The following is a 22,914-nucleotide window of genomic DNA, read 5'->3' as shown; positions in this document are numbered from 1 at the left end:
GTTGAGCTGTTGTTCAGCATCTTAGCTGTAGAGGGCAGTGTCACTGGCCCTCATATGTGGGATCCGAACCGGGGCCCTCTGGTGTCCCAAGCCAGATCTTAACCAATGCGCCACTCTTGGCAGGTCCTCCACATCTTTTATAATGGGCAGGAAGCAGGCCTGCATTTGTTCTGGCTGGAGATATTTTTTCTGGCAAGGCTGTAAGTCAGGGTTTCTCAGCTTTGTCACTACTACCCTTTTGGATCAGGTAATTTTGGTGGGAGTGGGCAGGGATATCCTGTGTATTGAGGACAGTAACCCTTCTCTCTATTCCCCAGCTATGAAAATCAAAAATGCCCTTGATTGAAAACCACTGCTGTAAGCAAACCTGCCCTTTGCTCCAGAGACAGTATCAGACTGTTTGCCATATAAACATCCCTAAGACAGTCCAGAATAAAAGGCAGTCAGTGCTTTGCTCACACGATGTGCATAAATGTGACACATTTGGATAATTGTCTCCCAAGAGAAATCAGACAGACCTCACCTTTAGCTACTTGAAGAAAGTTAACACTTGAGTAACGTTACATGTTGACATTATATGTATGATGCACTGACTAAAAGGCAGAGCAGCACTTCCGTGGTATTTTGTTGAATGGAATCCACAGTTTGCATTTCAAACAAGTTCCCAAATGATGCTCATCTGTAGTCCACACTTTGAAAAACCACAGTACGAGTTCCTAGGTATACTATGAATAATAAATTGTCACAGAGGGTTGGGCGATGGCAAAAATAACAGTCAAAGAACTGCTTCATTGTAACTCTTATCTCTCCTTGATAGGCAGCATGGTGATTCATTTGATGCTTCCTGAAACCAGAGAAACATATGAACTAGAGAAGTTATGGACCCTACGTTCTTATGATGACCAGTTAGCTCAGATGGCACCTGAGACATTACCTGAAGACTTCATTCTTGGCATAGAAGATGACACTTCATCCCTGACTTCAGTGGAGTTCAAATGTTAATAAATGATACTGTTTTAGTCATTTCAGATTGGGATGAGTCACTTCTCAAAAATATAGCTCCTAAACCCCACCCAGTTGGGTAAGTTGTTGTCAAAGCAAGTCTTATTAATTATGGGCACTCTGCTAACTGAAATCTGGTTGTGGAGACTGTAGGTAAATGAGCATCAACTAAAATTTTGATATGTTGTCTTTATTCCTGAGATCCCAGAAGGATTTCCTGGAGTTGTCACTGGTCCCTATGCTACACCTGAGCTCTCTGCTCAGATTTTAATTAATTTTGCTTAAGTGTAAATCTTATTCTGTAGACTGGAATAGTAAAAAAAAAAACTTAAATAAAACAAAAATCACATAAGCACCCCACTGATCCTCTGACTTAAAGCCTGTAGTTCTTAGTTCCTACGCAGCAGTGTTATCCGGGTTCACATTTCACATTAAGTACCATGGAATAGAGAAAATAATTCACCAGTAGATACTGGTGCTTAACTTGAGATTGGCACAATTTTACTAAAAGTCTTTTTAAGTTTATAATTTGACCAAATTTAGAACTCACATTTATTTGAAAAGCCAAAAATAAAATGACACACCAAGCTGCACCTAATGATGAAAAACTTTATTCTGCATGAAGGTATCTGGAAAATGAAGCTGCATTTGGGGCACATTACAGATGAGGAATGATCCGTATGCGGTGAGTACAAACTCAGTTACAGAATTATTTCCTAGCTATTACCAGATACTCCATTACCAATGCTTAACTGAAAGTAAAACATGATTTGCCACACTAAAAGGCTAGAAGTGAAATATGACAGAATTTAAACCAGCGGATATAAATGCAGCACCTATCTGTATTTAAAAAAAAAAACAAACACCAAATATTGAAAAAATCAAATACTGAGGAAGAGCTCTGGCCTTAAAGCGCACCTCACCTGAAAACCAACTAGAAAGCCAGTTCATGGTTTTTTTTGTTTTGTTTTTAGCATTTAACTGTATGGAAAAAAAATTTATGAATGCTAGATGAATTCGGTGACAAAAAGGGCACTTTTTGGCTAAACCTACAAAATAAACTTGTTTTCTGAAAACATTTAGGAAAACATTTCAAGTCATTTTCAAAATGTCTGATATGCAGATCATCAGAAAAATTTACCTGGGCTGTAGAAATTCATCTTGAAATACAAATGAGGCAAAAATGGTTTTTAAGGGGTATTATAGGTCCTTCAGATTAGTGGGATATGATGACTGTGATCATTTTATGAACAAAAGTAACGCAAACAATTCTGAGAGCAGCGTGGCCTTGGAGACCACTCACACCCACATAATTGTACATACTGGGCTTTGCCATCAAGTTACAGATGGGCAAATTAGTTCAGTGTCAAAGGTCAAATGTTTTCTCACAGTCATTCAAATTATATTCCTTACAATAACTGGTTGCAGAGAATACAGAAATCCTGCTGCATTTTATGTAATATTTGAGATGGCTTTTCATTTTTCTTGACTTATTGTTTAAAAATCTTCAAAACAGCTTAGTGAGGCTCATGACAGCGCCTGGCACATGCAGATGTAACCTTTTTAAACACTGTCAAACCATCTGACTGCCCCATTGGGCTTCAGAAAAGCAATTCTTGTGAGGTCTGCTGAAAGCGCAGACCAACTGTCTGAGGTGTGTGGGCAAACCCAGCATCCTGGAAGACAAGCTGAGGCTTGCTTTTTGCCAATCCAAGTCCACAGGGGCTGCATCTCTTCACTGATGCACTTTCTTTAGGTAGTGATAGTCAAAAGCACAGAGCATTAATGCATTCAATCATGTAGCCAAACAAAGAACGGAGGTTTCCAGAAGCCATTGAAACTAGCCATTCCAAACCTCCTGCAACCACTGCGCTGTCAGTACCATCAAACGTCCCCTGCCATAAACGAAAAAATGAATGGTATCGCTGCTCTCCAAATATAGGCACTGCTCCATGTCACTGGACAGTTATTGGATTTTCCAACTAATAACTGTCAAAAGCCTCAAAAAACCTGAAATTATTTTCCAGCTTTACTGTCATCAGCCAGAAGTAAAATTTTTTTCTCTGTTATCTGCCTGTTAGCTAATTAAATTTTAAGTTCATTTTTTAAAAAACAGTTGGACTTTTATCTTTTATAAAGTATATAAAATTTTCAAAAAAAAAAAAAAACCCCACAAAATTTTGCTTTCATTGCATTCCTGAATACCTGAGGTAGTTGAGTAAAAATGCACGTTCAATACCCCTGCCAACACCAGTCAGCACTTCCCTTAGGTTATTCGTGTTAGTGTTAGATAAAAACAAAACTGAGAAGAGTTTTTCTGTGCTAACAGCTTAACATTTCAGTTCCTGTAATAATTCAATTCTGATCCAATTTTAATAATTGGACTTAGGAGCAATCTATTTTTATTTATTTGATGAATTTAGTGAATGCATCATTAAGCCAGTCTCTGGCATTATGGGGGAATATTAAGAAAAATGAGAATATTTGTTACACTGAGAATACAACAAAAGGGAAGCGCAGAGCTCTTCTCTTTCCCTCCCTCCCCCCTCCCGATTTTTTTTCTTTTTAAAGCTGGGTGTCATACATTTCAGAGAGCATAAAGTATACATTCTCACAGAGACAGGAGTTCGAAAGTTGCCTGGTCCTCAGAAACAACTGGCTGGGTAAAATTGTGCATGGGATTCTGGATGGGGGTTCAGCGCCCGTCTGTTGGTTAAGCGTCTTTGGTTTGGCATCTGCCTCTGTGGCGGGCTGTTTCCTGAGCCTTTACTTCCGTCTTGACTGAGGTGGTCCACTCTGCAGAGCTTTCTGCTGTTGGTGCTGCTTTACCTGAGTCAGAATTTCCTGAATTTTTCTCTGGGCAACCTACAAAAGGATAGAGATTTAACATTTCTACCTGATCAAAAGTTACTAAAAGCTGTTTTACTTTTCCATTTCAACAACTTCAAATAGAAATTTATTTGAAGATTAAAGATACATACTAATTAGTTCAGTTTGCTAGGAGTCCCTGAAATCACCTGCTAAAAGGGGGATTAAAAGTGTTTAGCATTAAACAACCTTAAGTATTTATATGGGGTGGGGCCACCCAGAGGAAACTTGCTTCCACTTGAGAAAGCAGCAGAAGAGCTTATCATGTTAGACCCCACTTGCCTGGCAAGCATAGAAGTGACCAGTTATTTTGACCACCACTTGATCATTCTCATCAGGCGTCTGGTCACGAGGGACAACGACTTCTGCACTTGACAAATTCTGGAGCTCATTCACCTGAAAAAGATAAATATAAGTCACGCTGAGGTTTTTCTTTCATCACCATTTTTTGAGCATTTACTTTTTTTTAAATCCCACTTTCTTTTAAAACCCCACTTTGCTGTACCAAACACTAGCTATGGCTTTACAGATTTCATCCAATCCACTAATGATTCTATCAGGTTATTAACATTGTCCCCATTCAAGACGATGAAAACTAAGGCTTAGCCAATGAAACTGACGCGCCCAAAGTTACATTCGTGGAGGCAGAACCAGACTCAAACCCTGTAAGTCTGATTCCCAAGGGTATACTCTCAAGCACTTCAAAATTGTAAACAGCTTTGAAAGCAACTTAGAAGTTACATGTGTTAAACTGGGAACTGTGTGCGTTTTTCAGTTATAGAGGTACAAGTTATAAAGGTAGATGACATTTAAAAAATTTCTTTTCATGTCACTGTGCAATAAAAACAAAAAGCTGAAGTTATATCAACAGAAAAATGCTCAATGCCCCTTACATAAGTGAGCCAGTCCTCTCACAAAGGGGTTTGAAAGAGAGGCATTACTGACACTCAGATAAGAAAAACAAAAGGCAGTCTTCTCCAAACCTTGGCCCAGATGGTCCTGCTTTTTCTAAATTAGCCCAAATTCAGGGACTTGGAACTCCTAAGTACCTTTCAATGCTCTCACTTTCATACCACTGCACAGGTTTTGCTGAAGTACTTGCCGTTTTGCCTCCTTTTCCAATAACTCTGCCAGCAGCAAAGGATGGCACTCTGATATGAGCTTCAAGTTTCACCTCTTCTTTAGGACTAACAAAGTTTTCTTCTTTAATTTTTCCATAAATTCTTCCCTGAGCCTACAGATGAGAACATATCCTATCAGTGTCATTCATCTAGGAGACAAAAGGTCCATTAGCTTCAAAGATGGCTCAGATCCACTGGAATAGCCCTTCCAGAGGCACATCTGCATTTGATAGGTCGTTGAAGATCACATAAGAGATGGTGAAGTTTTCTAGGGAGCCTGAGGGAAGGTTGACAGTAACAGCCACACATCACAGACGAAGTAATTGAGTGATCGATGAAAGAGGAATAAACCATGTTCTTCTGAGAACAGTTAAAGACAGTTAATTAGTAGTCATCCTAACTAAAACTAAATCACTTTTATGGGCAAATGGCCACTTGCTCTCCAATCCTGAAAGGTAAAACCTCTCCTACAGGCACTAAGAAAATAATCGTGTTTTTCTTGAGCAAAAGAGATGGGAAGAAGAACTACAGAGCCAGCTGTGCCAGGCTCACAGGAAGCCATGCTGCTGTCTAAATGGGCCAGTAAAACACCTGCTGAGAGGAGTGTTTCCAGTTTAAACACGTTTCTCCGTCTTAGCCGGGTAGTTTTAATAAGGCTACAAAATCAAGTTAACATATACTTCTGATATTTGTAGTCAACACATCCTGTTACCTACTGCACACAACTAGAAGTTATACATAAGAAACCTCTCCTATGATGTACAACCATTAATTTGCTCTGCTATGCACCAAAGGAAAAAGATGTCAGAGTTGGTTTGATCTAATAAGCTGCCAGTGCAAACCACAAAAACAAAAGTATCCGACACATTTTCATTGGTGCAGAAATGATGAGCTCAATTTTAGGGGATTACAGGAAAAGACACATCTGGTATATATGCCATTCATCCTCAAAGTCTAACCACAGATGTAGCTGTTAACACGGAGGACACTGGGGATATACATCATTCTCCAAAAAGCTCCTGAGAAAAAAATACGGGTTAGGAAGTTTGCTGTTCCTTAGGTCTCTAAAATAATTCATTTGTAATTATCACTGATCACATAAATGAGATATAAGCATTATAGCTTTTCTGAAGTGTTCAATTTAAGACAACTGTACGGCATGGGCACTGGAGGAATTGCAAGACAGTCCTTCCATTTTATCGAGTAGCAGAAGCCCAACACCAAGAAGAAACAGTAATAATTGATGTTTGTATTTATCTTTTAAGATTTCAAACTAAAAGTGACTGACCCTATAGGTTTAGGATAGGAAACAGTTTCAACATTTCTGACTTCTGACTTGAACTGCCCTGCCCGGACCACAAGGCTCCTGTGAGGGACTAAATTTCTTCACCTGAGTTTGAGCCTAGTCAACTGACACCCACATCTCAAAGCAACTCCTTTTGTTTCATGTTCTTCCTATAAATTAGGTGAAAAAAGCCTTTGGATTGTTAGTGAAAAACGGCCCTTAGAAAACAGAGGGCAAAGAAAGTGATGGTTTTAAAAAGGAGGAAATGGGGAGAGGTGTAGGCACTTGTCACATTTTAGAGCTAAAGATTAAAGAGTCATCTGTTAGGGCTGGCTGAGTGGCTCAGTTGGTTAAGAGCTGGCTTAAGAGCATGAGCTCTGAGCAACAGGGCTGCCGGTTTGATTCCCACATGGGCCAGTGACGCTGTGCCCAAGCTGAGCTGCCGCTGAGCTGTCAACAGGTGGCAGGATGGCTCAACTGGTGAAGCAAGATTGCCTGTTCGATGGTGAGCTATGCCCACCCGCAACTAAGACTGAACTCGGCACCTTGAGCTGAGCTGCCGCCCAGATGGCTCAGTGGATAGAGTGTGTGCTCTTAACAAGGCTGCTGGTTCGAATTCCGCATGGGATGATGGTTACGCCTGGTTAGCTGTTCAACCGCACCTAAGGTTGAACACAGCACCTGAGCTTAGAGGCCACGAGCTGCCAACGGGAAGCCAGATGGTGACTGGTGCCCTCCACAATGAAGACTGAAGAACAACAACTTGGCTGGTCCCCTTCCCCAGTTCCCCAATAAAATCTTTAAAAAAAAAAAAAAGAGTTGTCCTGTTATACAGCTGCTACACGGTAGGAACAAGACATGGATTTTGGATAAATTGGTTTCTTTAGAATTCAGTAGTTGCTTTTACTTAAGACAAACAAGACCCCCCCACACTAAGTTTTACAAGAGAAACCATGTACTCGGATACTAAATATTTGCAAATTTGAGCATTTGGCACGGTCTTCGTCTGATTCACCCAGACAGTCAGCTTATCATCACCAGCACATTTATATTGTGCTTCCTATAGTCAGGCATTATTCTAAGCACCTTATATATTGTTTAAACCTTGTGGGTGCTCTTATCCACATTTTACAGATGAGGAACTAGCCAGAGAAAGGTTAAGTAACTTGCCCAAGTTCACACCGCTGATAAAGAGTAGAGCTGGGATTTGAACAAGCTGCCTGGCTGCCAAGTCTCTGCTGTTCATCACGGAGCTGCATCACCCAGAATACTGCGAGGGGCATTCCAGTCTCAAAGGCTCCCGACCCCAACAAATGAGAGCAGAGGTTCACACCAGGACACATGCCACAGCTATAAAATTTGAAGGATTAGAGTGATTTGTGGCGAGACTATGGACAAGGGCTAACAGTACATCCAAGGGGAAGAGGGAGGGGGCATTGAAAGCTTCTCAGGGACAAGGGGAAAAAAAGGGAACAAGTTTTACAAAGCACATTACCAGGCAGGTTAGTAAACTTCAGTCTGAAGGTCTCACTTGCACATACGATAATGAGGCATTGACAAATTTCTCTTGGGAGATGGGTAAACCCAACAACCATGAAAACTCAAAACAGTCTTTGGGTTTGCTTTTGAAATTTAGTTTTGGGTGTGTTTCTACTTGGTTCTTAGTCTTACAAATTTCCATCAAGAAATTCTTTCTATTAAGTATTAGCTGCATTTAAGGAAGAAGCCAGGTGACAGAGTTCCTGAAAAGACGCCAATAACATTCTCTGCATCCATGCATTACCTGTGTATGGACTCGAGAGCACATACCTTGAACTGAGCCTCTGGTGGCCCGGTGATGATCACCATCCTCACTTTAGCATCCGGTGCTTCCGCTGGAGCAATCTGTAACAGACCCATCGAGGGGTTACGCCATTTTCAGGTGCCACTAATAGAAATGTTACACGTGCACATGACTTACTGAAATGTAGAATGCAAGCCTTCTGGAAGGAAGTCCTGAAGAGGCAGTGATTAATGTGGGTTTGTTAGCTACTGCTACTACTGGATACTGTGTACTTACACGGCCCCTGACCCCAACGTGAAAGTCCATTTGCAGTCTCAGCTAACCCTCACTCCATCCTGATGAAGTATTACCTCTACTTTACGAATGGGCAAACTGAAGGAGAAGGTGAGCTACCTGGCCAGTGATCACACAGCTACCAGAACTGGAGGGTCAGCTGGGCTCCATCTCCACCGCCCACGTTTCTAAGTACACTAGTGGTGCTCAGTGTGGTCCTTGGCCCACATGCATCAGAACCCCCCAGGCTTCCTGTACGTGCAAGAAACCGCTACGTTCACAGATGAGGATGATGGGTCAATTCCCCCAAAGTACGCTCACTGGAGTAACATGAAATACTACCATGAATTTGAGAGAAGAAAAGTAAACTCAGACTTGTCTATTTCAGCATATCTGAAATCACACACAACTCTGGCCTGGGGAAATGTAGAGACTGTTGAAGGGGGAGGAATTCCCTTCAGCACATCCACCGAGTCACAGTAAGAAAGGATTCTGGGACCCAGCTGGTAAGGAGTTGTTTTAAAAGAAAAATATTTGCTAGACTTTTACTGTACAGGAAGCAAATTGATTCTAATTTAAAAAGTACCTTACTACATAAGAATAGGAAACAAAAAAGACAATAAAAACCACTCCAAGTTCTACCACTCAGTCTGATCACGTTTACAATCAACAGAATGTGTTGACTCTTCATGGAGTCAACGCTTCCTCCCTCCCTCAACATAAAAGAAACATCTCTGTCACCTAGAGCCAAATTGATACTATTCCTGCTTTATGCTGGGCACTGACTACTTTTGAGTGTATAAAATTGGCAAATAATTACTTCCTTTTAGTCAAAACTCTTAGAATTATTCACAGGAAACCCCTGAAGAGAAGATAATTTTTATGTTTCTGACTAGTTTTCTTTTTTTAAAAGTGCCTTTGTCAAAATTGGTTGATGGAGGCTGGTAAAGGGCACTCGTACTGAGGTTAGGACTAGAAAATGCCACAATCTCTCAAAAGCCTGAACAAAAAAACGTGCCCGTTGACTCATCAAAGCTATTTCAGTGGACTTTTGTTTAAGAACATGGTTGTGTATAACAATTTGGCTAAAGAACTTTGTTCAGCACATTACATCTGTGCAGGATAAATTAAGAACAATCTAAATGAGCAAGACGTGAACATACATTATGGTTTGGTGATAACCAAATATATGCCTATTAAAGCAAGAAAATATCTGGAAATTTACATATATGTAAATCTACCAAAGTGTTTAAAAGAGTGGTGATGAATCTTTCATATTATGTGTGTTTCAGACTCTTAGGAAACAAAAACATTTTTAACCTCATTGTAAAACCTCCATGAAAGCCAGAAAGAAAAAGAAACCTACGTCTAAATACCCAGTTCTTCTTGTTCATGAAATGTTCGTGGCAGTTTTTCCAGAACGAATCTACTGGGTTCTTTTTAATGTGTGAGCATGTGTCAGAGATCTATTTTTAACTAATTAATCAGAAAAACTAGCATGATAGTAAAGTTGCTTCACCACCTGAACTTTTATCGTGCTTTTCCCCTTTACCCACTTATTTATTTTGGCTGCATTTCCTGTGCATGTATTTTGTTATCTTTTGCTACAAGAGAGGGTCTGAGGACTATTTCTCTGTGTGTGTGGCTTTATTATTTATTTTACATGCAGTAAAATTCACTCATTTGGTAACAAATGCATAGTCATGTAAACACCACCATAATAAAAATAAAAGCAGTTCCATCGCTCCCAAAATTTCCTCATGCTGTCTCTTTGTAGCGAACCCCTCCTCCACGTCCAACTCCTAGCAACCACTGATTTTTTTTTCCATCCCTACAGTTCTGCCTTTTCCAGATTGTCATATAAATGGGTTCATACAGTGTGTGGCTTTTTGAGTTGGACTTCTTTCTCTTAGTATAACACGTGAGGTTCATCCAAGCGATAGTATGTATCAATAGTTTGTTCCTTTTTATTGCTAAGCAATATTTATTGTATAGGTGGGCCACAGTTTATCCATTTGCCAGTTGACAAACATTTGCTTCTTCCCATTTTGGGACAGTTATAAATAAAGATGCTACAAACATTGGAAGTTTTTTGGGTACTATATTCTTTTAAATAAAAATTTTTATAAAAAGTTTATAATACATAAACAAAATAAAACCCCCCAATAGAGTGTTTTCCTGAAGAAAACTATCATATCAAGACTTTGTCAATTTGTGTATTCTTTTGGGTTTTTTTTTTTAATTTGTGTATTCTTTTAAAACAAAATGACCTGTGTTTCTCAACATATCAAAATACAGAATCTTCAGAACACGCAGTTAGCTAGACAGCAGATACCAGTAGTGGTCCTCTGATGTTTGTTACCCTACCACCTTCCATCGTAATAAAATTTAGGTGACCACACATGAACCACATTTCCCAGCTGCCCCTTCATCTACATCTGACCCCATGGCAACAGAATGTAAGCGGAAACATCCTACAGCAGCTCATAGGAAACCTTACGAGAAAGGTTCTTACGCCCTCCTCTCCTACTGGCTGGACCACAGATTTGGTTGTTAGAACACTGAGTAGTGTCACTTGGGACCGTAAGAGACCAAGGCCACACCTGGGGTAGATGAGCCAAAAGGAACCTCGGTCCAAGGGTTGTGGGGCAGAGTCACAGCCCCAGCGCTGGGTTGCTCTCCTCTGGACTATTTCTGGAGAGAGAATTTAACTTACCTTGTTTAAGCTACTGTTTGGGGTTTCCTGTCACACCCCTAGGTAGCCTCAGGATAGACTGCCCCCTTCGATTCACATTATAAAGTGGCAAGAAGACTCATGTCTCTAACTTACTCGATTTAAGGCACCAGGAGAGCCACAGAGGGAGAGCAGTACCTTAATAGACGCTCCTGCAAAGCGAGAAAGCTGTTTGATATGCTGGCCCTGCTTGCCGATAATGGCACCAACGGATAAGGCTGGGATAAACAGGTGAACAGTCTCCGTTTCCGACTGCTGTTGGAAATGAAACAGAACATCATGCTTATTTAATACAAATCAAGCTATTGTCATTGGATTGGGGTTGCAGGCATTCTCATTCAGCAGGGATGTGTGTTTTAGAAAACCACCACAGTTAAGTTGACATGTGTTTACCTAACAGGTTGAGACGATCTTACATATGCATCCTGAAAGCATCTGCACTTGAACTGTCACTTCTGTATTCAGCTTTCATAAACTTCAGAATGTCACCAAATTGCAGATTTAAAAGAGATTTAGGGCCGGCCAAGTGGCTCAATTGGTTAAGAGTTAGCTTAAGAGCGCGAGCTCTGAGCAACAGGGCCAACGGTTCGATTCCCACATGGGCCAGTGACATTGCGCCCGAGCTGAGTTGTCGCTGAGCTGCCAACAATGGCTCAGCTGGGGAGAGCACATGCTCCTAACAACAAGACTGCCTGTTCGATAGTGGGCTACGCCTGCCAGACCTCAACTAAGACTGAACTCGGCACCTTGAGCTGAGCTGCCGCCCGGATGGCTCAGTAGATAGAGCATGTGCTCTTAACAACAAGGCTGCTGGTTCGACTCCCAAATGGGATGGTGGCTACGCCCACTTGCAACTAAGATTGTAACACAGCACCTCGAGATTAGAGGCCACGAGCTGCCAACGGGCAGCCAGATGGCGACTGGCGCCCTCCACAACTAAGATTGAAGAACAACAGCTTGGCTGGTCCCCTTCATCAATTCCCCAACACTGTTGTCCTCCCCTAACCCCCCAATTTAAAAAAATAATAAAAAGTAAAAGATATTTAAATGTTATAAACTGTAAACATATTAGAATAGAGGGACAAGATTGTGTTTAAAATTTAGTAAGATCCGGGCCAGCCGAGAGGCGCATTGGTTAAGAGTTGGCTTGGGACGCCAGCTCTGAGCAGCAGGGCCCCGGTTTGGATCCCACATGAGGGCCAGTGATGCTGCGCCCTCTACAGCTAAGATGGTGAACAACAGCTCGACCTGGAGCTGGGCTGCCATGAGTTGCCGGCAACGGTGTAGGCTGCAGTGGAGAGCTGCAGTGGGCTGATGTAAGCTACCGTGAGTGGCTGGCAGCCGGCGTGAGCTGCCAAGAGCCGCCATGAGCGGCCGTCCAGTGGCCGGCGACTGATCTGCCTCACCCGGGAAGAGCGCAATGATAATACACCATGGGCCAGTGAAGTTGCATCCTCCACAACTAGACTGAAGAACGAAAGGACAGCAACTTGTCTGTTCCCCTCCCCCAATTCCCCCAATAAAATCTTTAAAAAAAAAAATTTAGTAAGATTTCCCCATCACTATATCCAAGATAAGTTCCTGACAGATAAATTCTGGGCTACACATCAGCAGGCACGACAGCCTCTAAGGATACCAGCTCCACACCTTATCCATGTAGGGTCTGCTTCTTAAACACATACTTAGAACTATTCTCAAAGGGAAACACTCCTGAATCTCTGTATTTCTAAATCATGTAAAACTTCACTACTACTATTCAGTACTTAACCACACCCAAGCATAGAACAGGAATAGAAGAGAACTAATTCACCTTAGTGGTAAAATGCCTAAGACTCTTTCCCATATAATTCTTTATCTCTACCTTCCCTTTCCCCCTTATACCTGGACAAATTGGAGAACACTTTGAAGGCTAATTCCTAAAAGGTTTTTTCATCAATGGATTTTATCCGTATGCCTCATTCCTCCTCATCTTCCCACCTCAAGCCAGCTGTGCCCTTCTCGAGTCTCCCTTCAAATAGTCATTCTTGCAGGGATAAAGGATACAAGAGGGCAGTTCACAGTGACTGAGTCCCTAAAAAGGCCAGTTCAAAGTTCAGTAATGTCACCGGTGAGCTAAAGGTTCTAAAATGCAGAAGCTGACACATGTTCATGCAGGTAACACTTTGTTTACCTTCTAACAACAGTAAGAAAAACATGCTTCCAAGGATAAGTTAATTCTAAGTAATGTGTTCCAAGAGATGTTTTACTTTTATTTTTTAAGACTTTTTTGGGGCAGTTTTAGGTTCACAGCAAATCTGAGAAGGAAGTACAGAGATTTCCCAAATGTGCTAAGAAATATTTTAAGATCAGCAACAACCGAATAAACCAAGCATAATATGCATTTGTTTAAAAAATAAAAAGTACACCTAGCAAACAGATTTCTAGAAATGTTACAGAATACTTTGCAGTCAGAAGTATACACATTTACTACTTGGTAAGAAACGTGAACCTTCCTTATATTCTTACATGTAGGATACTATAAATTCCATTCCTAAGAACTCCATCCACCCATACTGTAATGTGTACACATACAGCCACAAAACAGCTCCAGTCTAATTTCTAGTTTTTTAACCTAAACGTTTCCTAAATTTTTTTAACAGTCTCAAACAAAAATATGACAGCAGTTTTGCTTTTAAGCATCTCTGAAACTAGGGAAATCTTTAGAAGTTTATTTAGAAGTTTTTGAAAATCTTAGTCAAAGAAAGTAGCGGCACTGGGCTCATTCATTCTTACTGGATAAAGAAACATAATTTTTCCCACTTAGTGTTCCTCCACCAAAGGACATCACCACACTTACCACACAAAAATTACCAGTGGCATTAACGTGGGCACCATCTCCTCCCTGTAAGCGCAGAGGGGAGCTAGAGAGCTCGGCACAAAGCGCCACGTGTGTGGGGCAAGATACTGATGGTCAAGGGCAGAAGCCCACGGACTGATGAGTCAGCCATTCCTCTTCCTTCTCCCTCAGCACGGACTTACTAGAAGGTTGTCCCATAGGACATGGTTTAGTCACACTATTCAGTAGGAATTTTTTTTAAGTCTTTAATTTCCTTCTTCTGAAGCAATGATTTAAAAAAGATAAATTAGGCCCTTCCATCATGTAAGGATAAAACCAGAAGTCTAACCTGGAAGAGAGCTCTCACCTGACCATGCTGCCTCCCTGATCTCAGACTTTCAGCCTCTAGAACTGGGAGAAATACGTACATCTCTGTTGTTTATTAGCCAAAAACATTAAAAAAAAATTTAAATAAGATAGGTAAATAAAATAGATAAGATAAACAAAAGCTCTAGAAATAATAAAAGAGCTGGCTGGCTCTTTTGCCAATTGGCCACTTAAAAAATGGACATAAGGGAAATGATATTAGACAAGATACAAACTGACGTAAAACAATATCCAAGTCTGAAACTTGCCTAGAAAATTCCAGAATCAATCAGAAAAACTCACACTGACCAAATAACTTAACTCCACAATCTCCTAATTGTCCAAGTAAAGTACCAAGCCCAAATGGTCCTAATTAATTCTTTCAAGCCAAATTCTCAGGAAGAATGACAAAAACCCAGTGAAAAGGAAGACATGGAAACTAGAAAAGGACAGGCAGACATGTTTCACGGGGGGAAATGCATTCAATTTTTTTAAAAAGGTGCATATTACGTATAACATGCTCTAATTTGTTTTACCTTAACAATACACCTTGGCTATCTCCCCATGACATTCAGACATTCCTACCTCATTCTATCATCAGAGTATTCCTTCAAATAGATACACCACAGTTGATTTATCTCATCCCTATTGTGTATGTATATAATTCTCAATTTTCAACTAATTCATGTACTGCTGCAATCAAATCTCTGTACAAAGTTTTCTGCCTTTGTATAAATACCTCTATTGCATAAATTCTTAGAAATGCTGAGTCAAAGGGCCTAAACATTTTAAGTTGATAAATATTATTGAATTACACAAAAAGGCTCCCACTCATCCCACACAGAATGGTGTAGTTCCAGTTAACACGTTCATGGAACATTGGAATGCTGCCTTTGTGTTTTTTGTAAGTAGTGGGAGATGGGTAAAAAGCATGCTGGTATAAAAACTTGGGTTGAAGAGGAAGGTGACTGATCAGAGAGCAGGGGTATACAAGCAATTCTGTGTGGCGAGATTGAGAGTTTCCTCTGTGAGGTGCTGTGCTTCACCTCATTTACAACTCACAACTGATCCAATTGATAGAAACCAACAATATTCCCATTTTAAAGATCAGAGAACTGAGCCGAGAGGTTAAGTCACTTGCACAAGGTCACATACTAATGTTGGAGCCAGGATTCAAATCTGAGCTTCTCTATCACCTTAGTCATAGTCACAAACAAAAAACAAAACAAAACAGTATATACCCTGCTTCCAATGAGTATGGCTACGCTTTGAAATATACACCTAGAGCCGCATAAGTTACTATAAAAATGGCCTAATAGAACTCGCATCAAGAAAGTGCTACCCTTTTATCTGCCTCAGCATGACTTCCTATGAATCATAAGAAATTTATTATGTGTAGTTGGCAAAAGCTTAAGCCTTTAATCATCAACATGCTAAAAAGGACACCAGAAATAGTCCATTAAAATTTTTCTTTATTTTGAAGAATAGGGATAACTAAAGATTAATAATGATATAAAGGGGGTCAAAAAGTACAAACTGCAGTTGTGAAATAAGTCCCAGGGATGTAATGTACAGCATGGTGACTTATAGTTAATAATATGTACTGCATATTGGAAAGTTGCTGATAGATCTTAAAAATTCTCATCACAAAGTTCTTATAACGATGTGACAGATGGTTAACTAGACTTGTCGTGATCACTTTGCAATATACAAATATCAAATCATGTTGTACATTGAAACTAATGTTATGTCAATTATACCCCAATTAAAATTACCAAAAAAAAAGATTAATTGAATCACACACACGATGCTCTACTAGAAGAAACGAAAAGAAACAGGTTTGGTGTCTCATCTGCACACACCCATCTTATACATGTTTAAGACACTCTGTAACTTAAACTTAAGAGTTTCAATGTTTGTTTCTACTATGAGAATAAAATAACTACATCATCTAAAAGTTGTCAAGAAAAAAATCCACAATTCCTTCATCTTTACCTGACAGTTATTTTGTTATATCTGATGATGCTATTTTAAAGACCTTCAGACAGTCTGGTTTCCAATTTTTCACTAATTCATACAATACTGCAATCAAATCTTTAAACATAAATCTTGTGCCTTATACAAATACCTCTAAGATTTTATGTAATAGAAATTCTGTATTAGAATATGACCATTTAAAATTGACAGATAGTTCCAAATTCTCATGCTAATATATTTATCTTAGAGTCAATAAATACATTAAAGAGAGGGAAATCATTTTAGTTCGAACCATACCTTTCATACTTACGAAAAATCCAGCAATTTCTGATTCTAGACTCCACGACTAGTTTTCTACAAATGACAATCATCTAAACTGCTTATCTAAGTATTTGCCTTTACATATAACCCCCACCACGAACCTCCTAATTCCTATCAGAGTTAGCCTAAAATTCAACTCCAGGAAATATTCTTGACAAAAACCATTGGGTTCTTCTCTGATTATTGGGTTTTGTTTCTTTGGCATCTGTGTAAATAGCTGCACTATATTCTTTGCAGCTTGGTATTTCTTTGTTATTCCTTATGTTTCCCAGGGTATCATAACACACTATAGGAATTCCTATAGCTCTCAGCTGTCTCCCCTGGAGCTCTCTCTACAAGCATTCTTAGAACACACAGACACCAGAAGAATTTGCCTTACACGAAACTCTTGACTGTGGAGACGTGTAATAGGGGCCCGTCCTGCACAGCGTGGTTGGGTCACTTCTGTTGCTAGTCATCAGTGAAGAACACCAAATAAAATGGTTTCATTCTGCAGGATTTCCAAGCCATCAGAACAGCGCCTCTTTTGGGAAAGCACCATACTTCCCTGCCTGCCAGTGTGTCACGCAATTCCCACGCACCATGGATTCCAGAGGGACACGTGAAGGCCTAGCTCGTAACTGGATAGACCAGCTGCATCAGTGCTGACAATGACCATCAACTGTGCTCAGCATTAGCACCAATTTATTTTGTCATTCCGATCCTTAGAATAAAACCGATGCATTAATCTTTACCATTTTTTTTAGATAAATATAGGATCTAAATATTTTATCTCACTGAGAACATCCATATCACGTTCTTCTGAATAATATACTTTGGGGGAGGGTGCTGGTGTCTGGCGGTGATAAGGACCTTTTTAATGGTTAGACTAAATCTAATGTGTAACTCGCCCAGATCTGCCCCACTGTATATAATTAGTTTTCTGGGCCTCGTTCCAGAAAGATTTTATGCTGCTTACAAAGTACACATAACCTAGAAAGATAAGACAAAGGAGGTGAAGAAATAAGAGCACAGGGACCTGAACAGAAAAGACAAGACGAAGCCAGAAGTGCTGTTATTACACAAATTTGGCTCTAAGCTCTCTAGCAGCTAATTAAAAGGGGAAAAAAAAATCAGTTGCGTGATTTACCATGTCTATAAGAAAAACTGTTTCATTTAATTAGTAAAATCTATGTTTCCTGGGACGGATCCCAGAGAGCCACTTATGAGTGTCCTCAAGATGACCGTAAGGGGCGTCATCCTTCGAGCCGAAGTCCAGTAAGCACAGCCTGAGCCTGCATCTTAGCCCAGAAGACCTCGGCTATGAGAAGAGCTCGGAGGCAAAAACTATGTCACAGCCTCAAAAGCTGAACAAAAGCAAACTAATATTCCTACCACAGTGATGAAATACTATTGGTGCTTTTGTTTTGTTAAATTGGGGAAGAGGAGGAAGGTAACAAATCCAACATGAAAACTAAGAATAAACTTAAAAGTTGTGTGAAGTTTAGAAAAGGAATGGTGGTCAGCAGACAAAATACAACAGACAGAAGGGGTAAAGCCCTGGAGAATCACTAAGCAGACCGAGACACATTCTGCACGGGCATGCAAATCGAAGCAGCAGAGCCTGTCAAAAGGCAAAAACAGTGCTAGAAGCTGACCACGTACACCAGGAGGGGGTGCCCTGGACTGGTGTGGTGACGTGTACTCTTGGCAACAGCACCTTAATAAAACGTTGACTCATCAGAGGTCTGAAGCTTGATGAAGACATTTTGAACACAGCCCAATTCCCTTTGCTCCAATTCCATGTCCACCCGGCATCTCCCTGGCCATAAATTACTTGTCAAAGCAAATTTCCCCTGGGAATGTAAGGCACCTCATGTAAACATCCTGTCCACTTGACAATCATTCAACTGGCTCTCTGGTACAAATCCTTCTCATACGGGTTGAGCATATACACACAGTGAGCCATGGTTTCAGGATTTGGGCACTCAGATAAGCAGATAACCTCATGTTTACTTACGACACTAAGAAGCCAGAACAATGGGCTATGATAAGCCTCTCCCATCTGTGAATTTAAGTCTCCAAGATGGAGCTTGGAAAAACTCATCGCGTTACCCTTTCTGTGACACAGTCTTTGCATTTAAGTTAAAGTTAAGGTGTACCATCTTGAACCCTTTTCCCTAAACCTTCAGAGATGAAGGACATTCACAGGACACAAGCTGCTTCCCAGTGGATTTCTGCCAGGTGCCTATCGGCAAAACTTCCTTTGGACTTGTTGGCAGACTCTATGCTCTAGCTTGAGAAAAAAAACACAAAAGAACAAAGCTGCTCAACTGAAAGTTTGCATAACTGGTGAAGTCTGCCAATGAGTAATTCCTAATCATCTATCGTGAGGAGATACAAGAATGAACAAACAGTAAGGTTAAGTGTATTTACTCTGTGGGGAACAGAATCTAAGACATCAGAGACAGGGAGACATGTACGCCAGCCAACAAGAACAGCCTCCAGGAACCTGGCAGGACGCCAGCCTTTCCTTGGGCTTCTAAAATAGATACTCCTGGGTCTTTTTGTTTTGTTTGAATGGATTTTGGTCTGGAACTGGAACAAAGTTTACTCAACTCCATGACCTGAAAAGAATATTGAAGTCTTTCAAAAAAAAAGCAAAGAAGCTCTTTCCCCATAACTTACTAATCAAGGCTTCTTAGAGGTAATCAAGGTGTGCAATGAATTACTTACTTTGAAATTATTTACTGACAAAAGACCTGCACCCACAGTAAGAAATCCTGAGAAGGATGAAGGGACTCCCTGAAACAGTCATCTAATCTAAAACTCCCTTTCAACTTATATTGTTTCTTTTTTTTTTCTTTTTAGCTGAGCCATCCTGCCACCTATTGGCAGCTCAGTGGCAGCTCAGCTCGGGCCAGGACTCGAACCGCTGTTACCCAGAGCTCAAACTCTTGAGCGAGCTCTTAACCAACTGAGCCACTCGGCCGGCCCCAACTCATATTGTTTCTTAAAGAGCCCCTTCCACTAGCTAAGTCCTAAGGAACTGGCTCACCTTTCTTGCATCTTCCATCAGCAGAAAGTTAGCAATTTTAAGGTTACACTACTGTTTTTGCAGACTTCTGGGAAGGCTCTAAAGACGTTATCAAAATTATGAAGAAAACAGCACTTGGAGTAATGTCTGCCAACCCCAAAGCAAGCTGCCAAGACCATCCAGCTATGGATGGTGCTGTGTGCCAATTCCAGCTCTTGCTCTGCTCACGAGCTGCCAATTGCCTCTTCCCTACTGTTTGAGCATTTCTGAAAGGAGCATTTCCTGTCATTTATAAACCTGAAGTTTGCCAACTCAATACTGCATGAGCCAGCTGCTGGCAGAAACTGACACTTTTTGTCTGTTGAAAGAACCACCTCTTTGGCTCTATGGGAAAAATCAACCTGGCAGGTTCCAGGAAGAAGGGTATGCTATGGGGGGGGGGGGGGGTCGGCAAAGTTCTGGAATGAGCAGAGGCAGGGGATGTATCCAAATACAAGAGGCATCCAATCCACTTTCATGTTACAAAGCAGAAGTGAGAAAACACGAGGAGAAAGATGACACAACTGTAAAAGAAAGAGGAAGCAGTGCATAAAAATAGTCAGGTTCTTTGCAACATTTAGTCATCAAAACCTACTCCTTGCCAGGCAATATGCATTTCAAGTAAAAGCAGAGGTTTATTGCTAACTTACAGGGCATCAAGGATAAAGAGACAATCTTGGTAAGCTTCTTTATGAGAGCTTCTCAGGACGAGCAAGCTTCTCAGCAGCAGCTGTGGATGCCAGGCCTCGGTGGAGGGTAACCACCGAGGGTTGAGAGCAAATATTATACCTGCCAACCTCCAAGCCTCTCGCCCGGGTTCTTAAAAAAATGTCATCACAGAACTTCAAGACTGTTCTTCAGCAAGAAGGAAAGGGAAGCCAAAGGGAATGAAAGGACCACACGAAACGATGGTAAGCAGAACAAAAAAAGCTTTGGGAAATTTAATGCCTTTAAAAACAATAGTCAGTTCATTTGTATTTCAAAAAGTGGTGACCACTTATTAGTGATTTGGGTTTAGAAAAGGAACCATGTCTAACAGACAGTAAGGCAAAGCTATTCCAACTAAGTCTTCCTCCCCCATGAAGTTAAAGACCAAAAGGAAACTTGTTCAAGAATTGTTCTCTGAAAAATTAAACCAGAAAATTACCTGACAGCTATTTGCAAGTAAAATTTACTCCTAATTGGTGTATCCAGAGACACAAGACAATTCTCTGAAAGGGGTGTTTTCTCTTTATTGGATGAAAATAACCTGCAGGAGTGGAATTAGAACATGGAATTTTCTCTTCCAGAATTAATTTAGATTCTCCTCTTTTTTTGGGGGGGGTGGGGGTAAGCGGATAGGGGGAGAGCTTAAAAGCTTACCTCCTCCCTTCCAGTCTTTGAGAGAGTCCTTTAATAGGTAATACTGCTAAATCTAGGGCGAGCACAGTCAAATAACTGCCCTCGGCACCTATTGACCTATCGACTCCATTCCCCAGCTTCCCTTGCAGGCAGACGTGGCCAGGTGTTATGTTCTAGCAAACACAACACCAGTGGAAGTGTGAAACAGTGTCCTTAAGTGAGGTGGATGCCAATTTTTGATCCTTCACCCTTCCTGCTGGCTGGAATCAGACTCAATGGCTAGAGCAGTCATCTTGGGCAGGAGACAGCCTGCTGAGCCAATAGCAGCACCAGTCCTAGAGGACATGGCAGAACTAATACCAGAACTACCCTCCAACTCTTCTCTTGAAAAAGGAAAACTCATTTAAACCACATTTTTAAACTTGTAGCACACAGCCAAACCTAATCCTGATAACACAGCATGCCAAAATATATTTAGAAGCATGAAAACAGACATATGGCAGCATCCCACAGATGGCTTTGGCCTGATAGTTGCCTGTGTGTTGGAGTGACAGGTGGTGCAGAGAAAAAGGGGTGAGTTTTTCCACTACGCTTTAAAATAATGCCTCAAACAAGTTATAAAGAGGGACATACATGAGTGGTGTGTGCTTATTCCAAATATTGTCTCCCAAGCATTAGTCTTGATAGGAGATATTCTTTCCAACATTTACCTCCACAGACCAGTCAACATTCCTTGCAGAATAGTAGTTCTTGACAATAAATGGGTAATGAATAGCTCCTGATAACCTTTACAAAACCAGCTTCCATCCATTCCCACTGAGATTTTGATTCATTTTTGGTCCAAGGTGGGGGACAGGCTCTTAACCAGTTAAGAAACAGGACAGCTGTGGTTAACCTTGGCTACACACTGATGTCATCTATGGAGTTTTCCAAAATTATGATGCCTGGATCTCACCCCCAACCCTGACTGCAAGGTGAGGGGGTCGGGGGGAGTGGTTGTGCTCTAACTCAAAAGATCTGGGGAAATTCTAATGTAAATAACAAAAATCATTTTCTTCCTTGTAAGGCAGGGAGATGGCTCTACTTTGCAGAAGATTGCCAACTAATACTGTAAAAGAATAAAGACATAAAGACAGTACTGTATGATCTGGGCAAATGTCAGCAATGGATATTAAACCCACTGGGTGGAAAACTGTTGAACAAAACACTCACACATTCTCAAAATACTACTGATTATTTCTTAGTCACAATTTTTACAATGGAGAAATTAAATAGACATGGCCTTAATCATATGATCAAACTTAACATGATCAATAATGAGACACAGTGACATCATCTGCTCCCCAATGTGACATACTGAGATGATATTCCTGCCCCAATAGAAGGTAGGATCTGAGCCTCATCATGTGGAGGAAGTCAGTCAAATCCAAATTAGGGGACGAGCTATAAAACCACTATCCTGGATTTGTCAATACCATAAAGAAGGAAAAATGGTGACTGGGGAGGGAGTGCTGTTAAAGATAAAACAAGAGAGTAAAGACATGACAACTAAATGCCATGTTTGATCCTTGATTGGATTCTTGATTGAAAACACACAGATATAGAGGACATTATTGGGGTAACTGGAAGCTTAAATATGGACTGCCTATGAAATAATAGTATTCTGCCAAATTTCTGATGATATTGTGGTGAACATCAAGGTGAATGTCCTCAAGAAGAAAAGTTCAAAATTGTACAATGTTCTCATTAATAAGCACTCATCTTCAGCAAACACATGCACTATATGCAGCATTTGTCGACCGTTCCAGCTGGGTAGGTGACCGCTTTGCATCTCTTCTTAGCATTTAATGTTAACTACGACACCAATACAGAAGGATGTTTGGTGCAAAGTGGGGGATTCCATTTTATCACCACCTAGAATACATGTAGGGTAAAATATTCATCGGAACTATGCAGAGAACATGGATTGTTAA

At 40.7% G+C, this 22,914-nt stretch overlaps 2 protein-coding genes across 3 annotated transcripts in view; one reads left to right on the top strand and one right to left on the bottom strand.

Annotated features, from left to right (window-relative positions):
• MALSU1 (mitochondrial assembly of ribosomal large subunit 1) overlaps positions 1–1,176 on the top strand; it is a 15,593-nt gene extending 14,417 nt beyond the window's left edge. Inside the window, exon 4 of the mRNA XM_019652021.1 lies at positions 818–1,176. Coding sequence (XP_019507566.1) covers positions 818–1,002 — 185 coding nt within the window. The 3' untranslated portion in view covers positions 1,003–1,176. The remainder of the gene's footprint in view (positions 1–817) is intronic.
• Positions 1,177–3,557: 2,381 nt separating this feature from the next.
• Positions 3,558–22,914, bottom strand: part of IGF2BP3 (insulin like growth factor 2 mRNA binding protein 3) — a 128,131-nt gene continuing 108,774 nt past the window's right edge. The window contains exons 11-15 of one of the 2 annotated variants that reach the window (XM_019652019.1): positions 11,205–11,321; positions 8,086–8,160; positions 4,973–5,104; positions 4,153–4,266; positions 3,558–3,867 (exon numbers count right to left, since the gene is read on the bottom strand). In XM_019652019.1, coding sequence (XP_019507564.1) covers positions 3,769–3,867; positions 4,153–4,266; positions 4,973–5,104; positions 8,086–8,160; positions 11,205–11,321 — 537 coding nt within the window. In that variant the 3' untranslated portion in view covers positions 3,558–3,768. Of the gene's footprint in view, positions 3,868–4,152; positions 4,267–4,919; positions 5,105–8,085; positions 8,161–11,204; positions 11,322–22,914 lie in introns of those variants that run through there. The other variant, XM_019652020.1, reaches the window with a different exon arrangement.

Source organism: Hipposideros armiger, unplaced genomic scaffold (assembly GCF_001890085.2).
Source record: "Hipposideros armiger isolate ML-2016 unplaced genomic scaffold, ASM189008v1 scaffold_171, whole genome shotgun sequence".
Taxonomy (NCBI): Eukaryota; Metazoa; Chordata; class Mammalia; order Chiroptera; family Hipposideridae; genus Hipposideros; species Hipposideros armiger.
The sequence above is the reverse complement of the archived record's forward strand: the minus strand, read 5'-3'. Positions and strand labels throughout refer to the sequence as shown.